The 27,368-nt window shown below is 38.5% G+C and overlaps 1 protein-coding gene across 1 annotated transcript in view; it reads right to left on the reverse strand.

Annotated features, from left to right (window-relative positions):
• prkceb (protein kinase C, epsilon b) overlaps positions 1 to 27,368 on the reverse strand; it is an 81,428-nt gene that overhangs the window by 28,241 nt on the left and 25,819 nt on the right. Inside the window, exons 3-10 of the mRNA XM_058385369.1 lie at positions 11,315 to 11,477; positions 9,546 to 9,580; positions 9,355 to 9,443; positions 9,030 to 9,159; positions 8,191 to 8,333; positions 6,956 to 7,049; positions 6,473 to 6,690; positions 4,021 to 4,194 (exon numbers count right to left, since the gene is read on the reverse strand). Of these exons, the coding sequence (XP_058241352.1) occupies positions 4,021 to 4,194; positions 6,473 to 6,690; positions 6,956 to 7,049; positions 8,191 to 8,333; positions 9,030 to 9,159; positions 9,355 to 9,443; positions 9,546 to 9,580; positions 11,315 to 11,477 (1,046 nt within the window). The remainder of the gene's footprint in view (positions 1 to 4,020; positions 4,195 to 6,472; positions 6,691 to 6,955; positions 7,050 to 8,190; positions 8,334 to 9,029; positions 9,160 to 9,354; positions 9,444 to 9,545; positions 9,581 to 11,314; positions 11,478 to 27,368) is intronic.

Below are 27,368 nucleotides of genomic sequence, written 5' to 3' on the forward strand. Positions count from 1 at the left end.
CTTAATTTGGGTATTTTAGTATTTTTGTTATATTCCTTCCTATTTTATCTGTTACCTGTGTTTGTGGATACTGCTGGAAACTTCCCAGCAGAATTTCCCTTTGAGATGAATAAAGTATCTATCTATCTATCTATCTATCTATCTATCTATCTATCTATCTATCTATCTATCTATCTATCTATCTATCTAGAGTTTAGCTGCAAAAAGTCCTTTCTTTCTTTCTTTCTTTCTTTCTTTCTTTCTTTCTTTCTTTCTTTCTTTCTTTCTTTCTTTCTTTCTTTCTTCCTTCTTTTCTTGTTGGCTTGCTTGCTTTATTGCTTTTTACTCACTTTAATCCTTTTTACTACCCCCCCCACCCCACATACACCCTCAGACAGACTGACACACACACACAAACACAAGCAAACCACATACAATTACACATGGAAAGGGTCCATCAAACATAAAAAAGCCATAAATAAATAATAGAGTGTTACTCATATGGTTATGTTAGTGTGAGGGTGGCTTGGTTGATGATGGTGTCCATTTTGCATAAGGAACAGAAACACTGTGCATTTTGGCTGTGGGGACCAAGTCCAGGCAGTGACGTCCTTGGCAGTGCCTGATGGCAAATTACACATAGAGGGAACATTAAATGGAGCGAGGGAAGGAGTGATGTTAACAAGAGGTCAGCCTGGTGCACTACGTGTGGGGCGACAAAGGACTGATGAGAGAGCGGGGCGAAAGAGTGAAGGAAAAATTGAAGAGAAGGGAACACACATCTGCTCAGCTGCTTCTCAGTCAATGAGATTTGATTAGGGCATGGGAAATTTACACAAGTAAACCATTTTATAAAAGCAAACATTTTGGGCTATTTTGTCAGCAAATTAAGACTAAAAGTTACGTAAATATTTACACGGGGAAAGTTGTCCCTATTTAGAGATGAGTTATGCCGGTGCTTAAGTTGATCATCTGGGCAAATTATCCATATTATTAAAATCACCTCCATGAAGGTTTTTTTGAGTAAAAACGTCCAAAGTGGTTTTCAGTAGCATCTACTAAATTTAAACCCAAGCAACTGCCTGAAAAAAACAGATATAAAATTCAGACGAAAGAAGCATAGTTTACACATAGTTTTATTTATTTTTTTGCTAACAATAATAAAGAGGCACATAAGTGAGAAAATAGTGAGCAATGTCTAATATTAATTTTATATATTGCTAATACATTACTTTATGAATGGGTCTAGTTGTAATTGTCACATTAATCACTGCGAATTTGGTTTAATTAAACAATATAGCTTCCACTCTCTTTATTTTAGAGGTGTTTTAGGACTAGGTAGGCATGGCTGTTTTGGGAAAACAAACAGCATATGGAATACACATTAGGGCTGATAAAGATCAGCGGCCCATTACGTAAGGCCCACAACAATCGCCTGTGTTCGAGCAGAGCAAAGACGAGGCTAATGTGCCCATTAGCAGGAACATGAAACAAGAAGAGAAAGAAAGATCCGCTAGGACATGAAGACAGAAAAACAAATATGAATTTAAACATGTAGAATGAAAAAAATGTTCAGTGAATACTAGAAACACTTTTTTGCTTCCCAGACTGTAATATCAGCTGAACATCACATAATCCATAGCCATAAGGAATATTCTACCCACTAATCAGCATTTACCACTTCAGAAACGCTGTCTTCTTTATTCCTCCATCCTGAAACTCACTTTTTTCCCTCCCACTTCCCACAGCCTGTTTCGGCTTGTCTCTCCTCCTCGGTCTGGTGCTACCCACCCTCACTCTCTTATCCCCTCCCTCTACTCCCAACTTTCAGAACACAATGTTCCCTGGCTTGTTTGGGGAAACGGTAGAAATAAATAAATTAGAAGGGAGTAGGACAACATTATTACGGACGACTGCAGGTTCAAGCTGGGGGAAAACAAACAAGAAGGCCAGCTGAGGTGACGGCTCTGTAGTCCCACTGCTCACTCCACAATGCATGAGTCATACTCACACGCTGTAGAGTGGATGGTACGTACCGAAGCCACAATTAAACACAGAAGTGCAGGAGTCTATACAAGGTGATAAGCATCTTGTTCAAAATTAGAAGTGTCTCTTTTTTCACAGTGTGAGCTTAAGAAGAGAGAGGATGCTATTACAAAAGATCTATTTAGCATTGATGTAACAAGCACATTTCTTCATTAAGACAAGTCTAATGTAAAAAAAAAAAATCACATATTCACATACACATCATAGAGACATGGGTGTCCCATAGCTTCAGCATCATTAGAGCTTGCTCAATAGATTAAATTTCCTTGTCCTTTGCTTCCTCAAGCACATCAACACTGGTTCAATAGGCAACACTTGGGGCATCCAAAATTCAGAATATACTATATATACACTATACTGCCAAAAGTATTCGCTCACCTGCCTTGACTCGCATATGAACTTAAGTGACATCCCATTCCTAATCCATAGGGTTCAATATGACGTCGGTCCACCCTTTGCAGCTATAATAGCTTCAACTCTTCTGGGAAGGCTGTCCACAAGGTTTAGGAGTGTGTTTATGGGAATTTTTGACCATTCTTCCAGAAGCGCATTTGTGAGGTCACACACTGATGTTGGACGAGAAGGCCTGGCTCACAGTCTCTGCTCTAATTCATCCCAAAGGTGTTCTATCGGGTTGAGGTCAGGACTCTGTGCAGGCCGGTCAAGTTCATCTACACCAGACTCTGTCATCCATGTCTTTATGGACCTTGCTTTGTGCACTGGTGCACAGTCATGTTGGAAGAGGAAGGGGCCAGCTCCAAACTGTTCCCACAAAGTTGGGAGCATGGAATTGTCCAAAATGTCTTGGTATGCTGAAGCATTCAGAGTTCCTTTCACTGGAACTAAGGGGCCAAGCCCAGCTCCTGAAAAACAACCCCACACCATAATCCCCCCTCCACCAAACTTTACACTTGGCACAATGCAGTCAGACAAGTACCGTTCTCCTGGCAACCGCCAAACCCAGACTCGTCCATCAGATTGCCAGATGGAGAAGCGCGATTCCTCACTCCAGAGAACGCGTCTGAACTGCTCTAGAGTCCAGTGGCGGCGTGCTTTACACCACTGCATCCGACGCTTTGCATTGCACTTGGTGATGTATGGCTTGGATGCAGCTGCTCGGCCATGGAAACCCATTCCATGAAGCTCTCTGCGCACTGTTCTTGAGCTAATCTGAAGGCCACATGAAGTTTGGAGGTCTGTAGCGACTGACTCTGCAGAACTCTGCAGTGGCTGAGTTGCTGTCGTTCCCAAACACTTCCACGTTCTTATAATACAGCTGACAGTTGACTGTGGAATATTTAGGAGCGAGGAAATTTCACGACTGGATTTGTTGCACAGGTGGCATCCTATCACAGTTCCACGCTGGAATTCACTGAGCTCCTGAGAGCGACCCATTCTTTCACAAATGTTTGTAAAAACAGTCTGCATGCCTAGGTGCTTGATTTTATACACCTGTGGAAGTGATTGGAACACCTGATTCTGATTATTTGGGTGGGTGAGCGAATACTTTTGGCAATATAGTGTATATATATATATATATATATATATATATATATATATATATATATATATATATATATATATATATATATATATTACATTTCCAAACCAACTTGAAGTAAGGCTCTGGGTTACTGATCAGAGGGGCATGGGTTCAAGCCACGGCTCCACTGTTGGGCTGCTGAGCAAAGCTTTTAACCCTCTCTGCTCCACAGTATGTATCATGGCTGACCCTGTGCTCGGTCCCTAACTTCCTAGCAAACTGGGATATACAAAGAAAAGAATTTCCCTGTGCTGTAATTTATATGTGACAAATAGCAGGCAACTAAATATAATGACAGAACAACTTTCCACGAAGTCATTGCAGCAAATAAAGCTGAAATTATGTGAGCTTGTGGCTCCCCCTAGTGGTGTATTTATGTTAATAGGTTATAGACTAATTCTAAAATATCATTGTCTGAAAAAGACTGTAAAAAATAATAGTGTGTTGTGTACCTTTGTCTGGAAGCAGCAGAAAAGCTGGGTTAGGTACGGATGTTTTCTGGCCAGAGCCAGTATGCGTTTCTCTGTAAGAGTGCAATCCACATCATCATCTTGCAGGATCACGTCTTTCTTCAGCACCTTCACAGCATACACTTCGTCTGTGCCTCTGAGTTCAGCCAGCATCACCTATACAAACACACATGAATGATGTTAAAATGCGATCAAAAATCAAAGAATAAAAAAAAAAAAAATTCAGAGATGCTTCTGAAGCTACAAAAATGTGCTATTAAGACTTAAAATATATGAAATTCCAAAAAGAGGAAACATGGATTTAAAATTGTTGGCAACTTTACATTTCATCTGTATCACTGACCATTTATCTAGTTTTAATCAACAGAATATTTTCTCTTTTTAACCAGTCATGTTTTGGGATCTTTGTTCTGCCACAAGACTCGTACATAACATCAATGTCTCTGATTACACGATTTCCTCTACACAGTCATTATAAAATACCACGAGACGTAAATCAGTCCAACAACATTATAAAACCTCTGCCATATTTAATATTTCACCTTAGGAAAGTTTTTATTGTGGTTTATTTTTCTACCCTTAAACAATATGCTCCTCTTCTGCTCTTATGCTACAGAGCTTTGTATTGATTTCATCTGTGGTTTTTCTAGGTTGATTTAGGATCAGTCAGTAAAATCTTTTTTAATATTTCATTATCAATATAAGGAGATCCCTGTCCCATAAAGCTTTTCTCATCATAGCGTGTATTATGTTTTATGGGTTGAAACCCTCAGACCAGAACATCTCAGGTCACCTCTAAGCCCTTTGGATGTTGTGATTGTTTTTTTTAACAGTTCACACCAGATTTTAGAGATTTATTTAGTCAATTTTACTTTTTTTTAGCATGCCCTGAGAGGTTCTTGACTATCTTATGAGTTGCAAAGTTCTTCATAACACTGCAAACTATGAAAAAATATCAAGCTCAAGGTCTTTGGAGATTTGTGGAAAAGAAGCAGGGAATAAGATTGATCTTTCTACATGTTTCCTATTTTTAACGTATCTAACAATTGATTGTTTGTATATTACAAAAGCTTTATTGCATATTTTGACCAGAAGTTGTACACATATATGGCCAAATTTTTGCAGACACCTGACTCTCTCTGGTTCTTTCCCAATACAGTTGCACAAAAACACAAAACTGTATCCGGTGTCTTTGCATGCTCCAGCATTACAATTACCCTTCACTGGAACTAACAGGCCCCAAACCTGTTCCAGCATAATAATAACTCTGTACACACAGGGGCATTGTCCTACACAGGATCACGGGAAGCCTGGAATCTATCCCAGGGGACTTGGAGCACAAGGTAGGGGACACCCTGGATGGGTTGCCAGTCCATCACAGGGCACAATCACATACACTCATTCACACACAATGGACAATTTAGAAATATAAATCAGTGTGTCTTTGGTCGGAGGAAACCACCAAAGCATAGTCCATGCACACAGGAAGCAAAATCCAGACATGGGGGCAGGAATTGAGCCTCGAATCCCAGAAATATGAGGCAAACATGTTAACCACTAAGTCATCAGACTCAGTAATTTAACAATTTTTCAATATGTACAATTTTTAAACATTTCTATGTTTATTGCACTCACTCAAAAATACCAAAATAACTTTGCTAATAATAAGAACAGATCAGGATAATAAAAAGCACCAAACAGGAAAGACTTAAAGAAAGGAGATCTCTACATGAGATATATCTTTTGCAGTCTGTCTGATATAAATTCATCCATCAGTTCACTGAAGTCTGTGATTAAACCAGTGTAATGCAATGGCAATAAAGCTAGCATCAGATACTTTGGAATTGGTCCAGTGATCACTGCAGATTCCCTTACAATCCTTCTCCTTACCAAAGACTTAGAGAACCTGAACATTATCAGCTTCCTTTCACGCTCATCTATACGTCATGTTACTCGTTACTCATTTGTAAGGTGATTGATGATCTTTGTTCCAATAATTATTGTTCTGATTGTGTATTACTGTGTATTGTTGTAAGTAAGCCTTCTGAAAGGTGCATGATCTGAGCTTACAGTATGTACAGAAATTTGCTCTAACACTGATGGCTCACTCAGATCTTTCTACAACCATCTGGCATTTGCTTTTTGGTCACATTTTAGCACTCAGCGTGTCTATATGTTTGGATTAGATTTTGCTTCACTTGCTTAAGTGAAAAGCTTGACAAATGCTGGAAAACAATAAGCTAGAAGACTCTGGTTTCTCCTTTGCTTAGAAATAATAATTCATGTCAGAAATGTAAATGTAAGTGCTACATTAACAGTTTGATATAAAATGAAGAAGCTACAACCTAAGTACTCAACACTCCTCCCAAAAATAAACCATCATCTAGAAAGCAGATGTCCTAGTAACAGAACGGTGGTTTGTAGGGTGGTTCACCTTGCCAAAGCTGCCCTTGCCGAGCACTTTGATGAAGCTGAAGTCCTCCAGGCTCATTCTTTTAGACTGCAGCGTCTTCACTTCCCCGTTCTCTCGACCCTCCCCCGTCTCCTCTGCTCCTCGGCCCTCGCTCGGGGATGAAGCTGGCTCTGCTTTCAGCTCCTCCCCACGGTGATCAAAAGACAGAGCTTTTCTGATGTTCTCCAGATCCTTTATGTCTGTATGCAGGGAGAAGCACTTCTCAAACACAAATAATTCTCAAGTACAGAGTATCTGAGTGTGCTATTTTAAACATTTCATTTCAATATCATGAGCTAATGCAGTTATTACTGATGCGTTTTCTTTACCGAAAACTCCTTATTTAAATTGTTTAAGCAGCTTTTTTTTATATTAAGTGAAATATTAAGCAGAGTTTTGGATTTTTTGACCAGGTTACTGGTATATTATACACTGAAGTGTGACAGATGGCGAGTGTGTGCATACCCTGGTCACACGGTGAAGTGGGCGCTGACTTTGAGCGATCCTCTTCTGTTTGTGGAGATATTGGCAAAGGCTGAGGGTCTGCACCTTGACTAATCTGTGTGGCACATTGGTACAATCACCGTTAATGTTCATGAAAGATATAGATGATATTAGACCCCCACACCCATCACTGTTTCCAAATTACAGTTGCTGCAATAAAACACTTTGTTCTGATTATGTTAGGAATACAAACACAAGAAAGGTTCTTATCAAGCAAATCTTACTGACGTCGGGTTTTTAGACAAAGTGAGGTAGTCAGCATTATTGTTAGTGTACTGAAACAACAATAAAAGGAAAAGGAGTCATATGGACTGAGCTTTGAGTAATGAGTGTAGTGTCTAATTCACCATAGAGGCAGAGCAAAGCAGCATAATGCAGGACACAGTGGAGTCCAGAGAATAGCACAGGGCAGAGCAAAAAAAGGATGGATAAGTGACAAAACCTGTCCTGTTCTAAATTACGCCTTAAATTAAAAAAAGGCAAATCCATGGCATAGTAGGAGTTTGTCATATTTTCAGCGACCTATGAGATTTTCCTTGTCCTGTCTCTCAGAGTATAAGAGAACGTTCAGCGTGTAGAGACAGGAACAGATATCCTGACGGATTCAACGTAGTTATTAAATAATTAATAATAATTACTGAATAATATACTGTACATCATTTAAAGAAGTATTTAAATATGATAGCATATTTGTGGGGTTTTTTTCTTCTTCTTTTGTGGGGATTTTCTTCTTCTCACCTATATCCCCTTCAACCCTTTCTCACAGTACACTGCTGTTCCGAAATCTACTTAAAGCACATTTTCAATCTGAATAAAGTAATGCTTTTTTTTTTTGTTATAAGATTAGTCAAGACACAGTTGGGTTCCTGTGTGTAGAGTATGGTGACTGTTCACCAAGATTACCTTTATATGAGCCATTAAGCACTAATGTGGCGTTAGAAATAAATTCAGTGTTGAACACGAGCACACCCAAAACAGATTTAAACTGTTTTATAAATGCAGATCATTAAGCAGGTACTAAATAAAGATGATGATTAATAATATTATTATTAGTAGTAGTAGAAGTAATAGTAGTATTGAATAAGTAGCTAAGATTTTAAGCAGTTTAAGGGGTTAAATTCTGACTGCAGTTAAATGCTGCAATTTCCTCATCATGCCCATTTGGAGAGCAGATTTCCCTCTGATCATCCTCTTGCCTTTTTCCTCCGCTGTGCGCTGCTGGAGATTTTATCAGGCGTCACTCCGAGGTCAGACAGCACTTTAGCAATGCCCCGTGCATTGACGCCGCAGTTTGGGGCTACATTGCTTTCACAGCGTCTGTGTACATTCATCTTACACACTGTAGAGAGACAGAAAGAGAGAGAGAGAGAGATTACATAGAAAGGTATTTATTACAATACGTCATATAATTTTGTTATTCATTATCAATATGAAGAAATGTATATTTATTCATTTAAATAATGATTTTTTAAATCATATACAACACTGCACTACAGCTATTACACTCTAACTCGAACCCCTCTACACTCTACAAATATATAAATATGAATATCAACACAGAGAACTGTATTGCAGATGGTAACTGTTAAAAAAATAAAAACAACCCTAATTAAAAATTTACATGTTAGCTTTTGAATGAAAATATGACAACACATATTTAGTATTTTGTTAAACTGTAATGCAGTGTGCAGAACCTCCTGCAGAGCTTGAACATTTCCACATTGTCACAACCCGAGCTGATTAGGAATGTGAATGGAATTGTTCAAGAAAAAGATATAGTTGAAAATGAAATGCTAAGAACATTTTATTAAAAATGAAATTACAAGAAAAAATAGAAAATAATTAACACGCCCACTAATCCTGACCTTATTATTTATTATTATTAATATTATTATTAATAATAATAGTAGTAGAATTAATGTTCTTCTTCCTTTCTTCTTCTTCTTCAGATTGTTTATTATTATTATTATTATTATTATTATTATTATTATTATTATTATTATTATTACTGAGGTCACAGGAGTTGTGGACTTGCCTTTACACTGCAGTCCTTGCCTCATCAGCCCCCACAATAAAGAGCCGCAGTGGTCACAGAACGTGGGCACTTTGTAGTTGTGAATGCTGAATTTGTGGGGCATGTTCACACTGAAGCGCTGAGAGCCCACCTGCAGGGGGAGACCAAGCACACACACCACAGCAACGGATCAGCTGGGAAAGTTTACCGTTACCCTAAGTGCTGTTACATGTCTCATGTGTTTGTAAATGTTATATACACACAACTTTATTTCAACATTTTAATATTTAGCACCTTAAGGTCATTATAAATCAAACTGCATGGATCAACCCAACCGAACAGTTACCTCCTCAGCTGTGTCCTCCTGCTTCTTTAGTCCTGCACACTTGGTTATGATAAGCTCATGACAGCGTTTGTGGACCACACATGTGCACACTAACCAGTAAAACAGAGAGAGAGAGAACATATGGTGCTCGCTTTAGACACTGATATTTTAAGATCCAGCAGGTTTTGGAGATAAATGGGTAGAGAATATACCTTGACACTGATAGCCCTGCTTTCCTAGAACTCCCCTGTGTGCAAAGAAAGAGAACAAATGCTGTTAACCTGGACAAAAGTCTTAGGCATATACAAAGAAATTCTGTAGGATGCTCTCAAATGTAATGAAATGAATCATTTTGACATAAAAATGTCATACAGCGCACTAAACAAAGTTAAACTATGACATCCCATTGCTTTTCAGAAAAAGTTTTGGTTAAATTTATGCAATTTTTCTAAGCAAATGAGCTCTTATGTTTTACTAAGCATCTTGGAGAATCTGCTTGACAGACTTGCTTTTCTTGTGTGCAAAACCCAGGAGCCTTCATTCTGATTTTTATGGTCTTTATGCAAAACATTTACATTTAGTGGATTCGGAAGATACCCTTAACCAGAGCGACTTCCATTTATACATTGACACTTAAGATTAAGGATGAAGGGCCTTGCTTTCATAGCCAGCAGTGGCTCCTGGGTGGTGTATTGGTAGCCCCAAAATCTTCACTACTGAGCTCCACTGTGCCGCTCTGTAATATACTGCTGTCTTTACTTTATTTTTCTGAAGCATAGATTCTTTGTTAGAAAAGTAATGATTGGAAATATGATTTAAGCCTCAGTTATGCATAAGTCAAAGAAGAAACCCCTACAACAAAATTTGTACTTTGCCTAAAACAGTATGTACGCCTAATTAAAATCTCATATCATACATATACACTGACTCCAACCATGAGCAGGAAATCCTCATTTAATTCTTATTTCATGTTTGTGTGTGGTTCATGTGTGTATGGGTTTGTATGAGTGCATATTTAATGAATGATGCATATTTTATCCAGAAAAACACCTCAGTGATGGTGCATTATCTTGTTAAAACACCTATACTTTAAAGTTCCCTTTAACTGACATCATCATGCACTTTAGTTAACCAAATAATCAACCCCTGACTTATATTAATTAATTGTACAAAGTTAATACTGCTTACACTTAATAAAAAATTTAAAAAAAAGCCAAATAATCAACCCCCGATTATATTATACGATCATACCATCCATTAATAAAACAAATTAATCCCACGATGTACAATATAGACCCATCTTTTAACTGGAAAAATTCACAACTAGCACTGTATAGCATGTTTTAATATTTATACCAGGATATTTGGTCGACTTTTTCATGGATTGTATAAATATTATTGAAATCAGACGATTAAATGATACGTGTTAACTTGTTGTTTTGTTAACATTACTTTAGGTTTATTAATGCTGATGTTCATGTTAATAATTGTGGTAAATAATGTTAGTTAAGGGAATCTAGTGTAAATTGTTAACCATATCTCCTCTAGGAAATGTGAAAGCACACCAGTTGTAGCATGTCGCGGTGTGTTTTGAAGCACACACATACACAATAGCCACATTCAACAAATTCCTACTATAGTGTCGTTTCTGTCTGCGATGATTTATGACTTATTGGCAACAGGGTCTCTAAAGGTAATCCAGCCATAAAGACATTGTAATTACGGGGAAGACAACACTGACTGGAGACTGACTGGTGTGTGTAAACAGATGGGAATGCACACACAGACCTGCAGTGTCTTGTGCAAACAACCTCAGAGACGCAAGCTGGAATATGGTGAACTTGTGTACTCACCTGCTCCACCTTACTCTGTCAAACCAACACATTCACTATTGTGTCTGTATCTCCTTGCAAACAAAGGTGATTCTTACAAACCTTTTGTCCATTACTACACCGGAGTCTGTGCAGATATGTACACTCACCAGATGAATTCGCGGCAGTGTGAGCAATAGGTGGGTTGTCTCAGGTAGGTGGCCATGAACTTGTGTCCGTTGACCTGATGCACTCTCCTCCGCACCGCTCCCTGCCTTTTCCTGGGCCGCATACGCTCACGAAACACTCTCTCCTCATTTTCAAAGCTGCGTCCTGATAAACACACACACATATCCACATATCACAAACGTCTGCATTGTACTGCACAGATATGTCAGATTTAATTGAAGACGACAAAAATAGCCCACAGCGTGTCATGATTCTGCAGCTCCCTTTTCACAGCATATAATAATTGACTCTCATGCCATAACATCATATGACATTTCGAAGGCATAATGCTATTTTACACTCTAAACACATTTCTTGCAACATTATTGTGTTTACTGTTGATACTCAGGAAAATATCAGACATCTGCCAATTATAGGATAAAAGGTTAGATTGCATTTATTTTTATTAACCTCACATGATTTTCTCAAATAAAACATGCAATTCCAGAAAACAGAGTCTCTCAGCGTGCTTTCATGTGACACATTTTTAAGTTTCTAATGATATTTTCACACATGCCGTCTCCTGTCTCTGTACTCTGAAGTTGCCAGTAGGCGTTCCTAGTACAGGTTGCCATAGTAATAAGTGGGAGGCGTAACTAGGGTGATGTTTATCAGTTAGTGAAGCAACTAGCATCAGCTTTCTCGCAGCTAAAATGAAACTGGAGAGAGATATTTGGCGTTTGTTTAGAAAATTCAGCAGCGTATAGAGTATATGCATCATATAATACAAGATGTGTGTGTGTGTGTGTGTGTGTGTTTGCTTTGTCACATGCGCTCTACTGTCTTCACTCTCATACTTGGTCACGTCGCTGGATACGCCTACCTCTAATCACCAACACTGACGTCGCCTTGCCGTCTCTGGAAGTCACCAACCCTCATTGAACTTGAATTGTCTCTTGGTATGTGTGAATACAGCATTAAGCAAAGACTCTCAAATGAGTTTCTTAGGAATCTATGTTTCATAATTTGTAATCAAAATAAGGCACATCAACATTTTAACTGGTGTAAAACTTTATGAGGCTGATGGAGTGAAGTCTTGGTTATGGGATGGTGAAATTTACAGTACAATTTCACATTGCCAATTCACCAGCATAAGGGGAAACTATAGAACCTGAAAGAAACCCCTGTGGACCCAATATTAAACCATTTACACTGAAGCTGTGAGATTCTTCCATGCCCCAGGCTGCCCATGACAAAGGTTTAGAAAAGAAACCAACATGGAGGATATAACATGCAAAGAGAGTCCAATGAACAGCAAACAACAGAAGCAACAGAATCTTTATCAGCTTTATTACGTTCTCTAGTAGTACAATTATAAAATATTTATTATGAAATTATAAAATCACAGCTCCAGGGTCACTGGTTTTCACTGGAGTTCTCTGGTTTCCTCCCACCACCCAAAAACATGGGTACAGACAAACTAATCTAATTTTAGTTCCTGTCCTGTTTCTTGGTCCTTGCACATGAACACACACACACATTCACACACAGACACACACGAAAGGATTCTCAATACCAGCTTTAAGAGTCTCACTGAGTGTTTTTTGTCTGTTTCCATATATAATATTTCTTACTAAGAATAAATATAAATGAATAAAGATGAATCAATAAAGAAGCATTTGTAGAACAGCGCAGGGGTTAAAATATAACATTGCATGGTATATCACGTCGCATAGAATATGATATACATCACTTTACTCTGGAAGTAACTCCTACGGCTAGATATGTGTTTGTGTTTATGTTCACTGGGGCCACACAGCGCTAGTGATCAATGGATTGACGGAGCACAGCACTGACCAAAGCGTCGATATTGGACATCTGTCAGACCTTCATGCATGAGTGTACATGCAGACAACAGTGATGAGCGCAAACACTACACCAGCAATAGAGATATCCTGTGGCCCCTTTGAGGAACGCACCTGCCCTCCAGAAAGCCGTTTTCTTAATTGGGAATGTTTAAGGATATCCCCTGGCATATCCTTCAAGTCCCCTGTCACAGTCCATTTTATTCACATATTCAAAACCAATTGTATCCCCAGTTCCCAAAAGGTCAGACCTAGACTACACAAAGGACTATTGACCAATTGCATTAACTTCAGTAGTAATGAAGTGCATTGGGAGGCTAATTGAGGACTATATTTTACAAGCTCAGAACCAAGCTTGCAGATCTAGGAATAAACATTTCCCTGTCTGATCAGACTCTGATCCGAATCCAGCCTACGTGGGTGGAGTTTGCATATTGCTTTGGGGGTTTCTCCGGGTAATCCAGTTTCCTTGCCCCAGTCCATAGATATGCAATGAATGTATGCTGACTTTAAATTGTCCATAGTGTGTGAATGGGTATGCGAGTGTGTGTGTGTGTGTGTGTGTGTGATTGTGCCCTGTGATGGACTGGCACCCCATCCAAGTTGTCCCCCACCTTTTCATCTGGGATAAGCTCCAGGTTCCTTGTAGGATAAGCGGTAAAGTAAATGGACTGATGGATGGATGGAATTGTCACTAGCTTTGTAAGCCACCCTGTTATGTGTAATCATATGCTGGCTTTCTACTGATAGATCTAGATGAGTGTCGTAACAGCAATCACACTCAAGATTTTAAGCAACATTTTCTGAGACTGCAGAAATGTTGGGCACAGCACGCACTACATGTCTACTTTGTTCTGCACTTAGTTTACAAACACATCATTATCTCTCATTATTTATCACACGACATTGCATAAATCTGCACATGGCTGCTTTCACCTGTCATAGGTGCATACACTATCAATTATGCTTACATTAATTAACATTCCGTGGTAGGTTTCAAATATTTAGCACTGATCTGTGTATCATGTGTTTGACTTGCTTTGACTTTACCCACAGTTTATCAGGTCAGCCACCAAGCATTTCACTGCACATTGTATGATTGTGTGTGTGACATATTTGAGCCTCCGTCTCTCTCTCTCTCTCTCTCTTTCTCTCTCTCTCAAACACACACACACACACACACAATTTCAATCTCTGTGGAAAACGCAGAACAGTGATCACTCTCGAGTATTCCCTCGTGTGACTGTATCACTTTGCCGAGGACAGAAAGAGAGTGAGAGCTCAACCTGCCACAACTGTCAGTTCAACAAAGAAAGAGAACAGAAAAACTGCACAATAAAAAACACAACGATTCTAGAAATTGACAGCCGAAAAAAAGTCAGCACAAAGAGATAAGACTACACAGATACACACACTCTGAGTGATGAATGTATTTGAGTATTTAGGTCAGGCAGCATTACAGTTTCTCAAGCAGAGACTTTTTTGTTGCCTTTAAAGGCACGGACTGTTGCAGTAAATGCTGTTAGCTTGTGTACGTCTGGTCTTGTATATTACTGTGTGTATTCTGGCTACATTAGACCAGCCTTTCCACTATGTTCAAGTGTAACATCCCATAATTACAGCAGCAGGATATGTGACATAATTGTGAATGAGCGCATAACAGGAAGCTTTGCTCTTTCCGACATTAAGGTTGAAGGTTCAGTCATCAGTCGAACGCATGTTGTACAGTACGAACTCAACGTGATAAGCACAATATGTATGGAATATTAAGCGGAAGTTTAAATGTTGCTTTGCTGCCCCTAGCTGACCAAGCTTTAGCTGCAATACACTCACTTACAACAGAGCATTCATCAGTCTTCTGCTGTATTTCACTCACCTACCTAGACATCATTTCCATTTAGGCATTTTCGACTTAAAAAATAGACGCCTTCATGTTCATCTTTTACTAGAAACAATCTTAGCAGTTACCTGTGATGCGTGATGTGTATTTTCTTCCTCAAACAAAGTGTGGATTCAGTGTTACAGATTTTACAAGACTATATGTCTCTATGCTGATTGATGTAAAGCAAATACTTGTAACCTAACTCGCTTAAAGTTATAAGTTGTTTATTTCTGATGCTGTGTGCAGCCATGATGATTTGACGTCACTCTACGAACAGAGAAGGAACCTATAGTTGAGAAGACTATGCCAGGTTGATGAGCAGAAATGTTTTCTTTTGGATTTTATTAGTTGGTAAATATAGTAAAAATATAGTAATATATATTTTGTTACTATAAAAGCTAAAGCAGATTCAATCAGAGGTGGAACTATATTGCAAGCATGGAGCTTAATAATATTAATCAACAATCATTTAATCACAACAAATTAATTATATTATATTATTAAATTATAATAAATTACTAAAATGCTAACAAAGCATTCAAACTTACTGACCTGGTCATGATCTGATAATATAAGGTAAACATCAGTTCAGGAAGAACACACACACACACACAAAAGCAAATACTGACAAGTATTGACTGCCCAAGCTCCCTGTGTTGCATTATTGACACTGACATACGCTTCTAAGTGGAGGTCTTAGCTGTGTTTGTCTCGTTCTGTTAATAATGCCTGAGATTAAATATAAGGTGCAGATAATCCTACGCCTGCTTTTACCTCCATCTATGGGCAGAGGACAAGTGGCATCTGTCTAGTCTCAGAGTGATGCTATTGAAAAGAGAGTGTCTCGTCTGATTATTACACATGAATCATTCATATCCTCAAACATGGAGGAGACAGAATGCTACAGAGAGAGAGAGAGAGAGAGAGAGATTAACAAATTAGAACATTATTGGGCATAAAAAAGAAAACATGAATCAGCTGAGTGGCTCTTAGTGAAAATGCTCTCACTGACCACTTTAGCTATCTAAAAAGCCACCAGTCATAGATCTGTGTTGGTCCAGTGTGAAAACAGCATGTGTCTGCTATCTAGTGATACAGTAACTAATATCAGTGCATCACATAGTGCAAGCCTATTACTGAAATCTCTAATCTCTACACTACAGACTGAAAACCTAATATTGTCAAGAGAGCATGAAGTAATACAAGTAATATAAACCTGTGCTCATGGTTTAATATTATATGAGACATAACACACATGTTAATTAATTTAATGCTTATGTCTAGGTCTGATCCAGTGCTTTTTAATTTCATATCTGGAGTTGTATTCTTATTTAAACTGGACATGAGCGTGACTAAGACTAGAAGTGTTGTTGTTGTTGTTGTTGTTGTTGGGTTTTCCCAACAGGGCTCCTGGAAAAAGACGTCATTCATTTGATTATAACAGGTAGCTATTTTATGTCCTGTGGAATTTCCTGCTTTAAATCTTCTGTCTAATGTAACTGAGTATACAAGCTTGGTTTCAAAACTATAATGCCTTTCCCAAATCAAGGAACTATTGTTTATAGTTGACAACAATAGCCATCTAATAATACATTATGTGGATAAAAGTATGTGGACTCCTGACCTTCACACCCATATGTGGGTCTTCCTCAAACTGTTGCCACAAAGTAGAAAGCACACAATTGTCTAGAATGTCTTTGTATGCTGTAGCATTATCATTTTCCCAAACCCAAACCCGTTCCAGCACGACAATACCCCTGTGCACAAAACAAGATCCATGAAGACATGGTTCGCCAAAGTTGATGTGGAAAAACTCTGGTAACCTGCACAGAGCCCTGACCTTAACCTCACTGAACATCTCTGGGATGAACTTGAATACAGACGGCATACAAGACCTCCTCACCCAACATCTCACTAAAGCTCTTTTGGCTGAATGAACACAAATCCTCACACTGCAAAACCTAGTGGAAAGCCGTGCTAAAGGTGTAAGTCAGTGGATGGAAACAGGTGTGCATTCTACAAATCTAAAATCCATACTTTCTTTGTTTCTTCTTAAAGAGTGTGATCTTTGTCCCGTGAGCAGCTTTTACACTACAGTATGCTTGTTTTAGAACAAAGTTAAACGTGGAAAAAGCAAGGAACTTAAAGGAAAACCTTAGATACAGACAATCTTACTATGATGTACAGAACAATTTCTGTTTCAAGAAATAGTGATTGGGGATAATGTTCACATATCGCAGAGACTGCAAATCAGAAATGCACACAATTCAATAGTACTTGTGAAAAGTTTTTTTGTTTTTATTCCCGTTCTGCTATATGTTTAAAATAAAGTAGATGGCCTGTCAGAATGTTTTCTACATTCTCTGTAGCAATGCTCATGTTGACAATCTCAATTTCCCAATGAGGGCGTTAGTCTATGTCCAGTGAAGCAGAGGGTCAGAGAGACTCAACAATCAACACTCAACAATCAACACACACACACACACAGTATGGTTTCAGAAGAATGGCTTTCAAGAATTGTAAGTCAATCAGATGTTGATAAATTTAAAACTAAAATACAAAAATTATTATAAAAAATGTGATTAAAATAAAAGAATTAAAACAAAATTTCATATAAAACAACTGCAAATAAAAGAAATAAATGAAATAAAAAGATTTTCTAATAAAAAATACAATTTAATTAAAAAAGAATATGTGACATTGTGAATGATTGCATAACAGGAAGCTTAGTATTTTATAATTAAAAATTGATTAAAATTTAAATAAATGTATTTTAGAACAATGCATGCGCTCCCGTTTGGATAAAATATATTTCCATTTAATTATTAGGCAAATGATTGTATCCCAATTAAACATGCAAGCACTAAGCTGAGCAGTTGAGGGCTTTTCATGAGCCTTGCTCAAACCCCCAACAGCACATCCCTGTTAATTATGGGAATAGAGCTACCACTGCTACAGCATATGGTGACACAATGATTCGTAAAGAAAAAAGTGTGTGCAAGATATTCAGAATGTATTTTCATAAGATTTTTAAAAATATTTGTGGTCCAGATTTACAAAATAGAAAAAAAATAGAGACAATTCTCTGTATGTTTGCTTGTCACTTCATGCAAACACATTACTGAGAAAACAGGCCTATAGAATAGCAATCAGCTGATTCAGCTCTGGTTTTCATGAGTCTAAATAATGAATCATTAAATTTCTGCGTAGGATTGAAATTGCTACAGGTTACAAATGACAGATTTAAAAAAAAAAAATACACCTGCTTATACTGATGTGCAAAATGTGTCTGTCTTCATTACGAAGGCTCTTAGCAAGTTAATGAATATTAATGGAATCTGCTTTATGATTTTTAATGACGAGCAGCCAGTAACAGGGAAAACGGTTTAGATGAGCAAAGGAAAGCACAGGAAAAATACCAACATGCCTGAAAAGAAGGTACTCTTCAATAACAAGTATCAACTTCTTGTAGCAGTTTTACAAAATTGAAATAAAAGCAGTTCTTGGGAGTGGACTTAAGACTTTTGGGCCCCATGGTGATCAAACACAAAACAGGAACAAAAGAGGAAACTGCTGGATGGATCCAAAGGGCAACTTAAAAGAAAGCGAAAGTGTGTGTCCACTTCAAAGGAATTCCATGTGTGTGTCCACTGGCTTCAGCCAAAAAAATCAGGACACATGCGAGGCTCATCTTCTGCATGCACTCCATGTCCTCAATCTTACCCCTCTGGCCCGTCAACACAAGCATCGCCTAGCAACAGGCAAAGGGTGCCTGGCAACAGCCTCCACCATGCCCCTAGGGTTCTTTCTGCTAGTCAGTGAAAGACAATGCGTACTAATCACATCGTCAGTCACCTTAACATCCTTCATTTGTCAACAGAGATGCATCTGAGCTTTTCATAACACTCTTAAAGCTATACGTTCATATATGCACACACACAGAGGACATATTCTTCACTTCCTCTTGTCAGCGTTTGTGGAAAGCCCACCCGTTTCTATCCATACCCTGAAGCTCATTATCTGCTAATGATGCAGACTTACACCTGTAGCACTGGTCAAGTCTTGAGAGGGGTTACCCACAATGCATCTGACCCTCTCTATGCCACTTCTACACTGTCCTTCTACCACAGATTCATTAAAACGGAATTTATTAGGCAACAAATGCATTATAAACAATACAGCTGCAGGGATTTTGTGCAAATTTGTAAATTTAAATGCACTCAAATGCAAAAACCAAACAAGATTTCACTGTTAGTTTAAATTCAGAATAAGATTAAAGTAGAACACCATGGTGAAAGTCACAGCAGCTATTACAGAGTGATCGTGGTGGCGACAATGTGGCATGTCTAAGTAACTGAAAAGCTGCTGTCAAACTCTCCATTTGAGGTTTCTGCGCCATGTCGGAAAAAAAAGCATAAATATGCTGAGCCGTTAGACAGCACGGAGTGGTGCATGCCTGTGGAGGGCATACGGTGGTGAAGGACGTCTCCGTGATGTAGCAGATCCATATGCTTCAGGCACTCGAAAGCCTGTTTGATAACTCGACAGCTGTTTGTTTTGAAAGGAGCAATAAAGTCACTAAGGACAGCCGTGGCTCAGGAGTTTAACCCGCAGGGGTGTGAAGGTCAGGGGAAGACTCTAATCACTTTGAGAAACCCTTCGAGAGTGTGTGTGTGTGTGTGTGTGTGTGGGTCGGTGGGTCAGACACATAATATGAATGACATAATGAGGATACAAGCACAACGACAGGCCAATTCTTTTATCTAACCATCTGGCATAGAGATATTTGGGCCACATTGTGCAGCAACTGAATGCTGAACACACACACACACACACAACACACACACACACTGTACATTCAAAAGAAGTCTGGACAGATACAGAGAGACAGAAAAGAGAAACAAATATCTTTTCTGTGAAGAGTTATTTTCAAGCCAGCCCAGAGAACAAATGTACACTATGCCAGATTAAGACCAAATGTTGTGCTGCATCCAATCCAAATTAATTAACTTAACACCCTGGCTGCGTCTCAATCAACTCTCTAGCTCATGAATCAGTATATCATGTACACAAGTTCAGACACTGGTAAGCACCCTGGCTCACTACACACTGTGACACTCAGTCAGTGTAAAAACCCAAACATATAAAGTATTTAATATTTATATGTCATAACAACATGTTAGCTTAATCAATAGTTTCTGTCATGGCACTTAGACTCAAACTAACCATATACAGAATGTCAAATAAAGTTTAAAGTCACTTATCATTTCAGAGCTACAGCAACAATAACAAGCTACTTAGATTTGTAGATGAAGTTGGCTGTAAGATTTAGCCATTTCTTTCCAGTTCAGAAATATAACGTCATGTCCAGTAAGGGAACAGGGTCAGCATTGATGCGCCCTGGTTTTTGCAGTGCATTATGGGATTTTTTTAAGGGAGTAAACATTTCAGTGCACTAAATAGATTCGGCAAGAGATTGAGAGAGACCATAAAATGTCGACGCTCTGATCAGTGCCTCAAATAGTGAGCTAGGGAACTGATTGAGACACACCCCATGACTTATTTCTGCAATGAGCCAAAACAGATCGTCCGAAATGATATCTGCCATCACCACAGAATAGCAAAATCTCATTAGTAACAAGCATTAAACCACTTTATATAAATGAAAATTCTAAATGGGAAATGATGTTTGGAGCCGGATTTACGAGCAAACCACCCCTACTATTCATTACTGCTGTACTTGTTAGCTGATATTAGTCACAGTAAACGTTTTTACGTCCAATTCCTCAGACTGATTCCAGGTTAATCCATGTCACACCTGATTTCTTGACGTTTCCCAGTTTGTTGATGTCTTCCCTGGAAGCTTTGGAGATAACTGGGATCTTACAAACAGCCTGTATTGATCTATCTAGAATATTTATGTACATAGATGTAGGAGGAGCGTTGTGGTGAAGGTGTGGTTTATATGCATTCTTAGTGCCACTGAGATCTGCAAGTGTTTAGTGCCGTTAAAAGCTGCATGGATGAAACTTGGCACAAGTCCACACTGTAGAGGAGAAATGCCAGGACTAGGCTATGAATCTCATGGTCATCTGGGGCAAACATGCAATTAAACAACAACAGCGTTTACCAGTTCTTAGTTCTTTCTGGGTTAAGGTTATACAGAAGATTGTAATACTAAGGTCGCAGTTCTTCATTTAGAAAACTACATCCTGGTTCTTTTTCTAATTTAGGAGCCTACGTCATGGACATTTCATCATTTAGACTTAACTCTAAAGACGTAAATCGTTTTTCAGTACAGCCGGTATTTTACACCAGAGACAAAAGTAACGTGCAAGCACAGGGGGCGGAAGAAAATGCAAATTTAATATGAACTTAAATGTTAAACCAGCATGTCATATGTTTTCTGAATAGAAATTGAAAGTGAAGAAGTGATTTCATTTTCTGAATAGAAATTGAAATTGAAGAAGTGAAATTCTTACACTACAATAGCATGCCCCTACAGCTCACCTGAAGTGCATACAACAGAAAGATGTACAGAGACAAAAAAAAAAAAAGATAACATCACAGGGCACAAATGCATATAAATGGGAAAAGGTATAAGTTTTAGATTGTACATACAGTAGTATGAAGCATTCCAATGATTTCGCTCATAATTTGTGACACAACTTGAGTTTTATGTGCTTATTTAAAACAATTGCAACTTTAACAATTGCAAGTACAGGATTCTTTTGCCAGAGTAGACACATGTAATTAGTTTCTATGATAGATACTTATGTTAATCGCAGAGGGGTTTGTGATGGTGATGACATCACATGATATGACTGCAGAAAATCTTGCAATTTTGCATGAAAAAAGTTTGCTTTATTTTGCCATCATTTCTGAAGAAACTGATGTAGTGCAGTAGTGATTCACTCTTAGGGGTAAGAGGCTGATAGTGAAAAAACAACTATGAAATTCTAGAAAAGAATAGATATAAAGAATATGCTAATGTTAATATGCAGTCTATTTTTGCAGACATAACTAAGTATCGCAAAAACAATTAGTTTGTTCAGTTTTCTTGAACCTGTGCCCACTCAGACTCAGATTGTGGTTAGACACTGACGGGAGAGGAACCTGATGTGGTATACTGCTGTTGTAGCCTATCTGCCTATTATGCTGGACGTGTTGAGCGTTCTGAGATGCTTTTCTTCTCGCCATGGTTGTAAAGAGTGTCAGCTCAGAGTCAAGCCTGTCAGCTCAAACCAGTCTATTCCCCTCTGACCTCTTTCATCAGCAAGCACCTTTTCACACCATTCTGTGTAAAATCTGCAGACTGTTGAATCTGAAAACCCCCAGGTGATTTCTGAAACACTCAACTCATCTCATCTAGAATCAACAACCATGACAAAAGTTATCTTTAAAATGAAATATTTTAACCTTATATTATGGACTTCCAATCTTAATGAGTAGAAAATTAACACTTATTTCCTTAATACAATAAACTGTGTCATAAATGCATATAGATGCAGTAAATTAGAATATACCGCAGTATTCTTCATTCTCATATCTACGCCAATCATCGGTTTCCATTGCATATTTTGCTGCTAGAACAAAAACAGTTGTCTCTTACTGAAGCTCCAGATCTCACAGAGCCAGAAAACACCTCACTGAATCAGACATGCAGTCTCCATTTGGCAGACTACCCCCAGCTGATCAGCTGACCACTGCTGGCCCGCCAAAACACACAAATGTGTGTGTGTGTGTATGTTTGTGTGTGTGTGTGTGTGTGTGTGTGTGGGTCATATGACCCTTGCTAAAAACAGACAAACAGCGTATGTCATGGTGGCTTGCGTGCTTATCTGTAGTTTGTTTCGCACAGAGGGATCGACTAATGATTAATAGCCTTCAAATCCACTTCAAAAAATATGAAGAAACGACAGATCAAGATACAGCAGAACCAGAGAAGGAAGCTCCATACACACATGGACACAAACACGCACACACACACACACACAGGCCCTCTTGCACACGTACATAAACACACTTAAAGGGAAAGCACATGAGTGAGCATGTGTTTTAGTTAGTGTAACCCTGGGGCTGGCAGACACACACTGGTGTACATAAACACAGGTGAAGTGTGTGTGTGTGTGTGTGTAGCATAATAAGCAATGCTTTAACTGATTAACACCAGGATGTAGAAGTCAGTTCCAAAGAAAACAGCCAATAAAAACACACTTGAAAATTTTTACGTATCAATAAAATATTTATCTATTACACTTTCAGACAGGAGGAGACGTGATTGAGGGAATCACACTTATCCTATTCGGATACTACCTTTTTTTTTGCAGAGCTTAAATTAATGCAGCATCTTCATAAACAGATTTTTTACTCTTTACCTGATTCTGAGCTTCAAGAGCTCTTAAATCCTCTCAGTTACTAAAATGAACAGAGATCTGGTGTCAGCGTCAAGGTGTTATGAAACGCAACGGCAACCTCAGCGCCAGCCGAGCGGGTCATGCCAAAGTCACTGCACAAAAATGACGGCTATATCTCGAGACTGAACAGAGGCCTGACCAGTGCAAACCGTTACCAGACAAGCATCAGACTGTTTGTGAGGAAGTATGACTACAATACATTGCTTTGTAATCATTGCACAACACAGTTAAGTGAAATCCTCTGCACAGCTTTAGAATAACATAAAGAAGACAAAGAAATTCAATTTATATCTTTTACATCAAAGCATTTAGTTTGCATTCCTTCAGTATAGTTACTTAAAATAGTCAAATAGTTTAAAAGTTTAAAAACATAATAATGATATCAGATTTACTAGTTTATGCTTGTGTGAATGTGACAGGAAAGTGAACTTTTGTATGGCCCACTTTTGTATTTATAGCTGTTTTATATTCTATTTACAACTGAACAGGTTTTGGATGCTCTGAGGTGGTTGTAACATGTGGCACGCTTGCCATGAATCCAAGTGGGCTTGTTCCCGGTTCCCCTACAGCGCTGATCTAGTTTCAGAGTCACTTGATTCTGTTGCATTTGCTTTCGTCTTACATCATCACAAACACGCATGGAGAACACAATGTGACCATATTGTGTTTTATTTTTATTACTATTTTTATTACTTTGGTGTTATTATACACAGTAGGGCATCTAAAATTTAAGTGTCCCACAGCGTTCTCCTGTCACTCATGATACACGACTGTTATGGAAAACTAATGATGTCGGCTAAAACACATGCGCAGGTTACTTTGCTTCCTGAATAAGTGCAGACCTGAGTACGAGTTGTGTTCACATTTACGGGAATCGCAGCACAGTTCCAGTGCAACTTTTCTGCTCTTCCAGCTCCACGTGACAGCTTTCATGTTTTCCAAGCAAACCTGGGTTCTGTTTTAGACTAAACTGCCAGTGTGAAAGCTCCCTTAGTTGCAATAACTGTAACCTCACTTGTATATAAAATTTCTGATTGTTGATCCATAGCTAAGGGAAAAACTAGAATAGCTGCTAATTCAGGTATTCTTAACAATTCAGGTATTCTTACCTTAACAGGTATACAAACAGGTTCACTGACATTCCAAAACATGTTATAGTTGAAACTATAGAGAGAACACATATTGTTTAACAAATAACCAGCTATCAAACTACCAACAATTAATAAAAAATCTTTTCAGGACCCCTAAGCATGACATTTATTGTCAAGAACAATTTCAGCTCAGCATTTGATGATTCAATTAAGAATGACACTTCGGGCCGGTATGGAGGACACATCATATGAAGCGTGAAATACAACATGTCAAGGTGAACAGCCATGTTGTGGTCATCTCTTCACACAAAACCATGTCGCATTAGCATCACGGCACTGCGTGTCAACAGCTGCGACAAATGAACAGCAACCATTCGTGGTTCGATTTGCATGAGATGAAAATCACAGTGAAAATTTTCATGCAGCGACATCTGTTTTGCAGCTTGACCCATTATGCACATTAGTCATGCACCGGCATAGCGCTTTTCACTGGCCGTAATATTCTATTGAGCCTGACAGCTATCATATTCCAGTGGCATTTGCTTATTTATCAAACGCTTAATTTTTATTAGTGTGGCTTTTCTTTTACGACCAACTGTCACAACAATGCATCGTGCTCAGCTTTTTGTGGCTGTAATCTTGCTTGTGACTCAGAACATGCTGTTAATGATAAAGTAGCTGTTTACCATTTGAGATAAGTCTTATCACCTCTGATGTTAAAAACACCAATTGTGCCATGCTTTACATGATAGAATTCACTGATACTGAGAGTGTAAGATCAGACGTGTGAGCAGGTTTTTTGCAGGCATGCTTATGTGTGGCTCAGTATGTATTCTGTGCTCTCGGCTGGAAATCAGTTTTCACCCCCTTCGTGATTCTCTTTGAAACCAATAGCAGAGTTTAGTGAGAGCAGATCCTGTGGCGAGAGGACTCAGCTGCAGATCTTGCTCTAGCACGAATCCAGACACACATGCACTGTGCAGCTCCATATGGTCATCAGAAAGAGAGAGAGAGAGAGAGAGAGAGAGAGACAGACAGGTAGACAGAGAGACAGACAAAGAGACAGGGAGTTAAAGAGAGACAGACAGACAGACAGAGAGAGACAGGGACAGTGAAAGAGAGACAGACAAAAAGACAGACAGTGAGAGAGACAGATAGACAGACAGTGAAAGAGAGACAGACAGACAGTGAGAGACAGTCAAAGAGAGAGAGAGAGAGAGAGAGAGAGAGAGAGAGAGAATGAGAAGCAGACTCAAGCACTCATCTGTTATCATGTATTGATGACTCAGTCATTTTCAGTAACAAAATGATCCATTAGCAATGAAGCAACTATGCAGCAAGCATTCTAAACTGATGGCTTAAAATGAAATTTATTTAAGAAATAGTTTGTGATTACGGTATTGTGAGCTTTATTTTTTTAAGCTAAGTCTCTGTGTTGCAATGATCCGTTGCAGGTGACTTATCATGAAGAATAAGAAGAATAATATTTATATTTATTCAGGGTCATTGCAACCTTCAGGTTGAAGGCTTTATAATGTATGTGTGAGTCTACTTGGTGACTTGTTTGATAGACTGTGCTGTTCTGTTGTGTCTCCAACTTGTCACAATCATATCTCTCATCATCCTTGGTGCAACTGTGTGTGTGAGTGCGTGTGTGTGTGTGGGGGGGGGGTCTGTGGGGGGGGGGGTTGCTGATGCTGAGCAGAACTGATTCAAGGCAGGCAGCCAGCAGCCCTGTAGCACAGACATTGCCTCTAACTGCTTTTGCATAAAATAAAGTTCATTTTGAACAGACATGATGTACCTCAGTGTTACCCTTTACTTCACTGTGTATCTTTTACATCTGCATCTTTTGATATACAGCTGGCAGGTAAATTAGAAGTATAATAAGAATCATGACGATGGCTTTGGATTGCAATTGATATGAACAGTTGTGTGCACACAAATCTCCATCAGCAGATAACTTCAACAAAACTGACTTAAAAACTAGAAAGGATTTCCTGATCACATATTTGCACTTACACATTATCATTCACATGATACACACTTATCAAAGGGAAATGATTCATAATCGCACTCTCTGGTGTTACCCTTATGAGGATAGGTTGCCTTTTGAGTCTCCAGGTTTCTGCCTCATATCATTTTTTCCTTGTCATCGTCACCTATGGCTTTGTTCAATAGGAATAAATGAATACATTTATTAATTAAAAAATATATATCCTGATTTATGCGTTTCTGTAAAGCTACTTTGTGTTAATGTCTACTGTTAAAAAAGCACTAAACAAATAATTTTAAATTTAATAGAACTGAATGGAATTTACAGCATTGGGCATAATTGCTTTGCAGTGTCCATCAAAAACATATCCTCATGCTAGTGTTTTATATCTTTTTTTTTCTTCTGCAAAGAGGCTTAAGACATGTATATAAACCTGTTGCTGGCCTCTGATTAGTGTATAACACAACAAAACGTAATTTGACATAGGGTCTCGTTTGAAAGTTGTGGGGCTGCATCTAACTTCAACCTTAAATTAAAATACAAAACATATGCTGAGTGATGGATTGAATTGAATTGTGGATTTTCAGGGTTTTCTTTTCTTTAAACCAGAGATCTATACACAAAAGGAAATTAACACTTTTTGGCAAAATGTTTTTGATCATTTTTCATACTTACTTATGTATATAAGGCTAGGAGGCCAAGCAAGAAGTGGATATCAAGCAACATAGTGCTGGCAAACAGAGTCCCATATGCATGGAGAATTTTGTAATTTCATAACGATTAAGCAATATATCATGGCATAAGT

The sequence above is a fragment of the Hemibagrus wyckioides genome, linkage group LG03 (assembly GCF_019097595.1).
Source record: "Hemibagrus wyckioides isolate EC202008001 linkage group LG03, SWU_Hwy_1.0, whole genome shotgun sequence".
NCBI lineage: Eukaryota > Metazoa > Chordata > Actinopteri > Siluriformes > Bagridae > Hemibagrus > Hemibagrus wyckioides.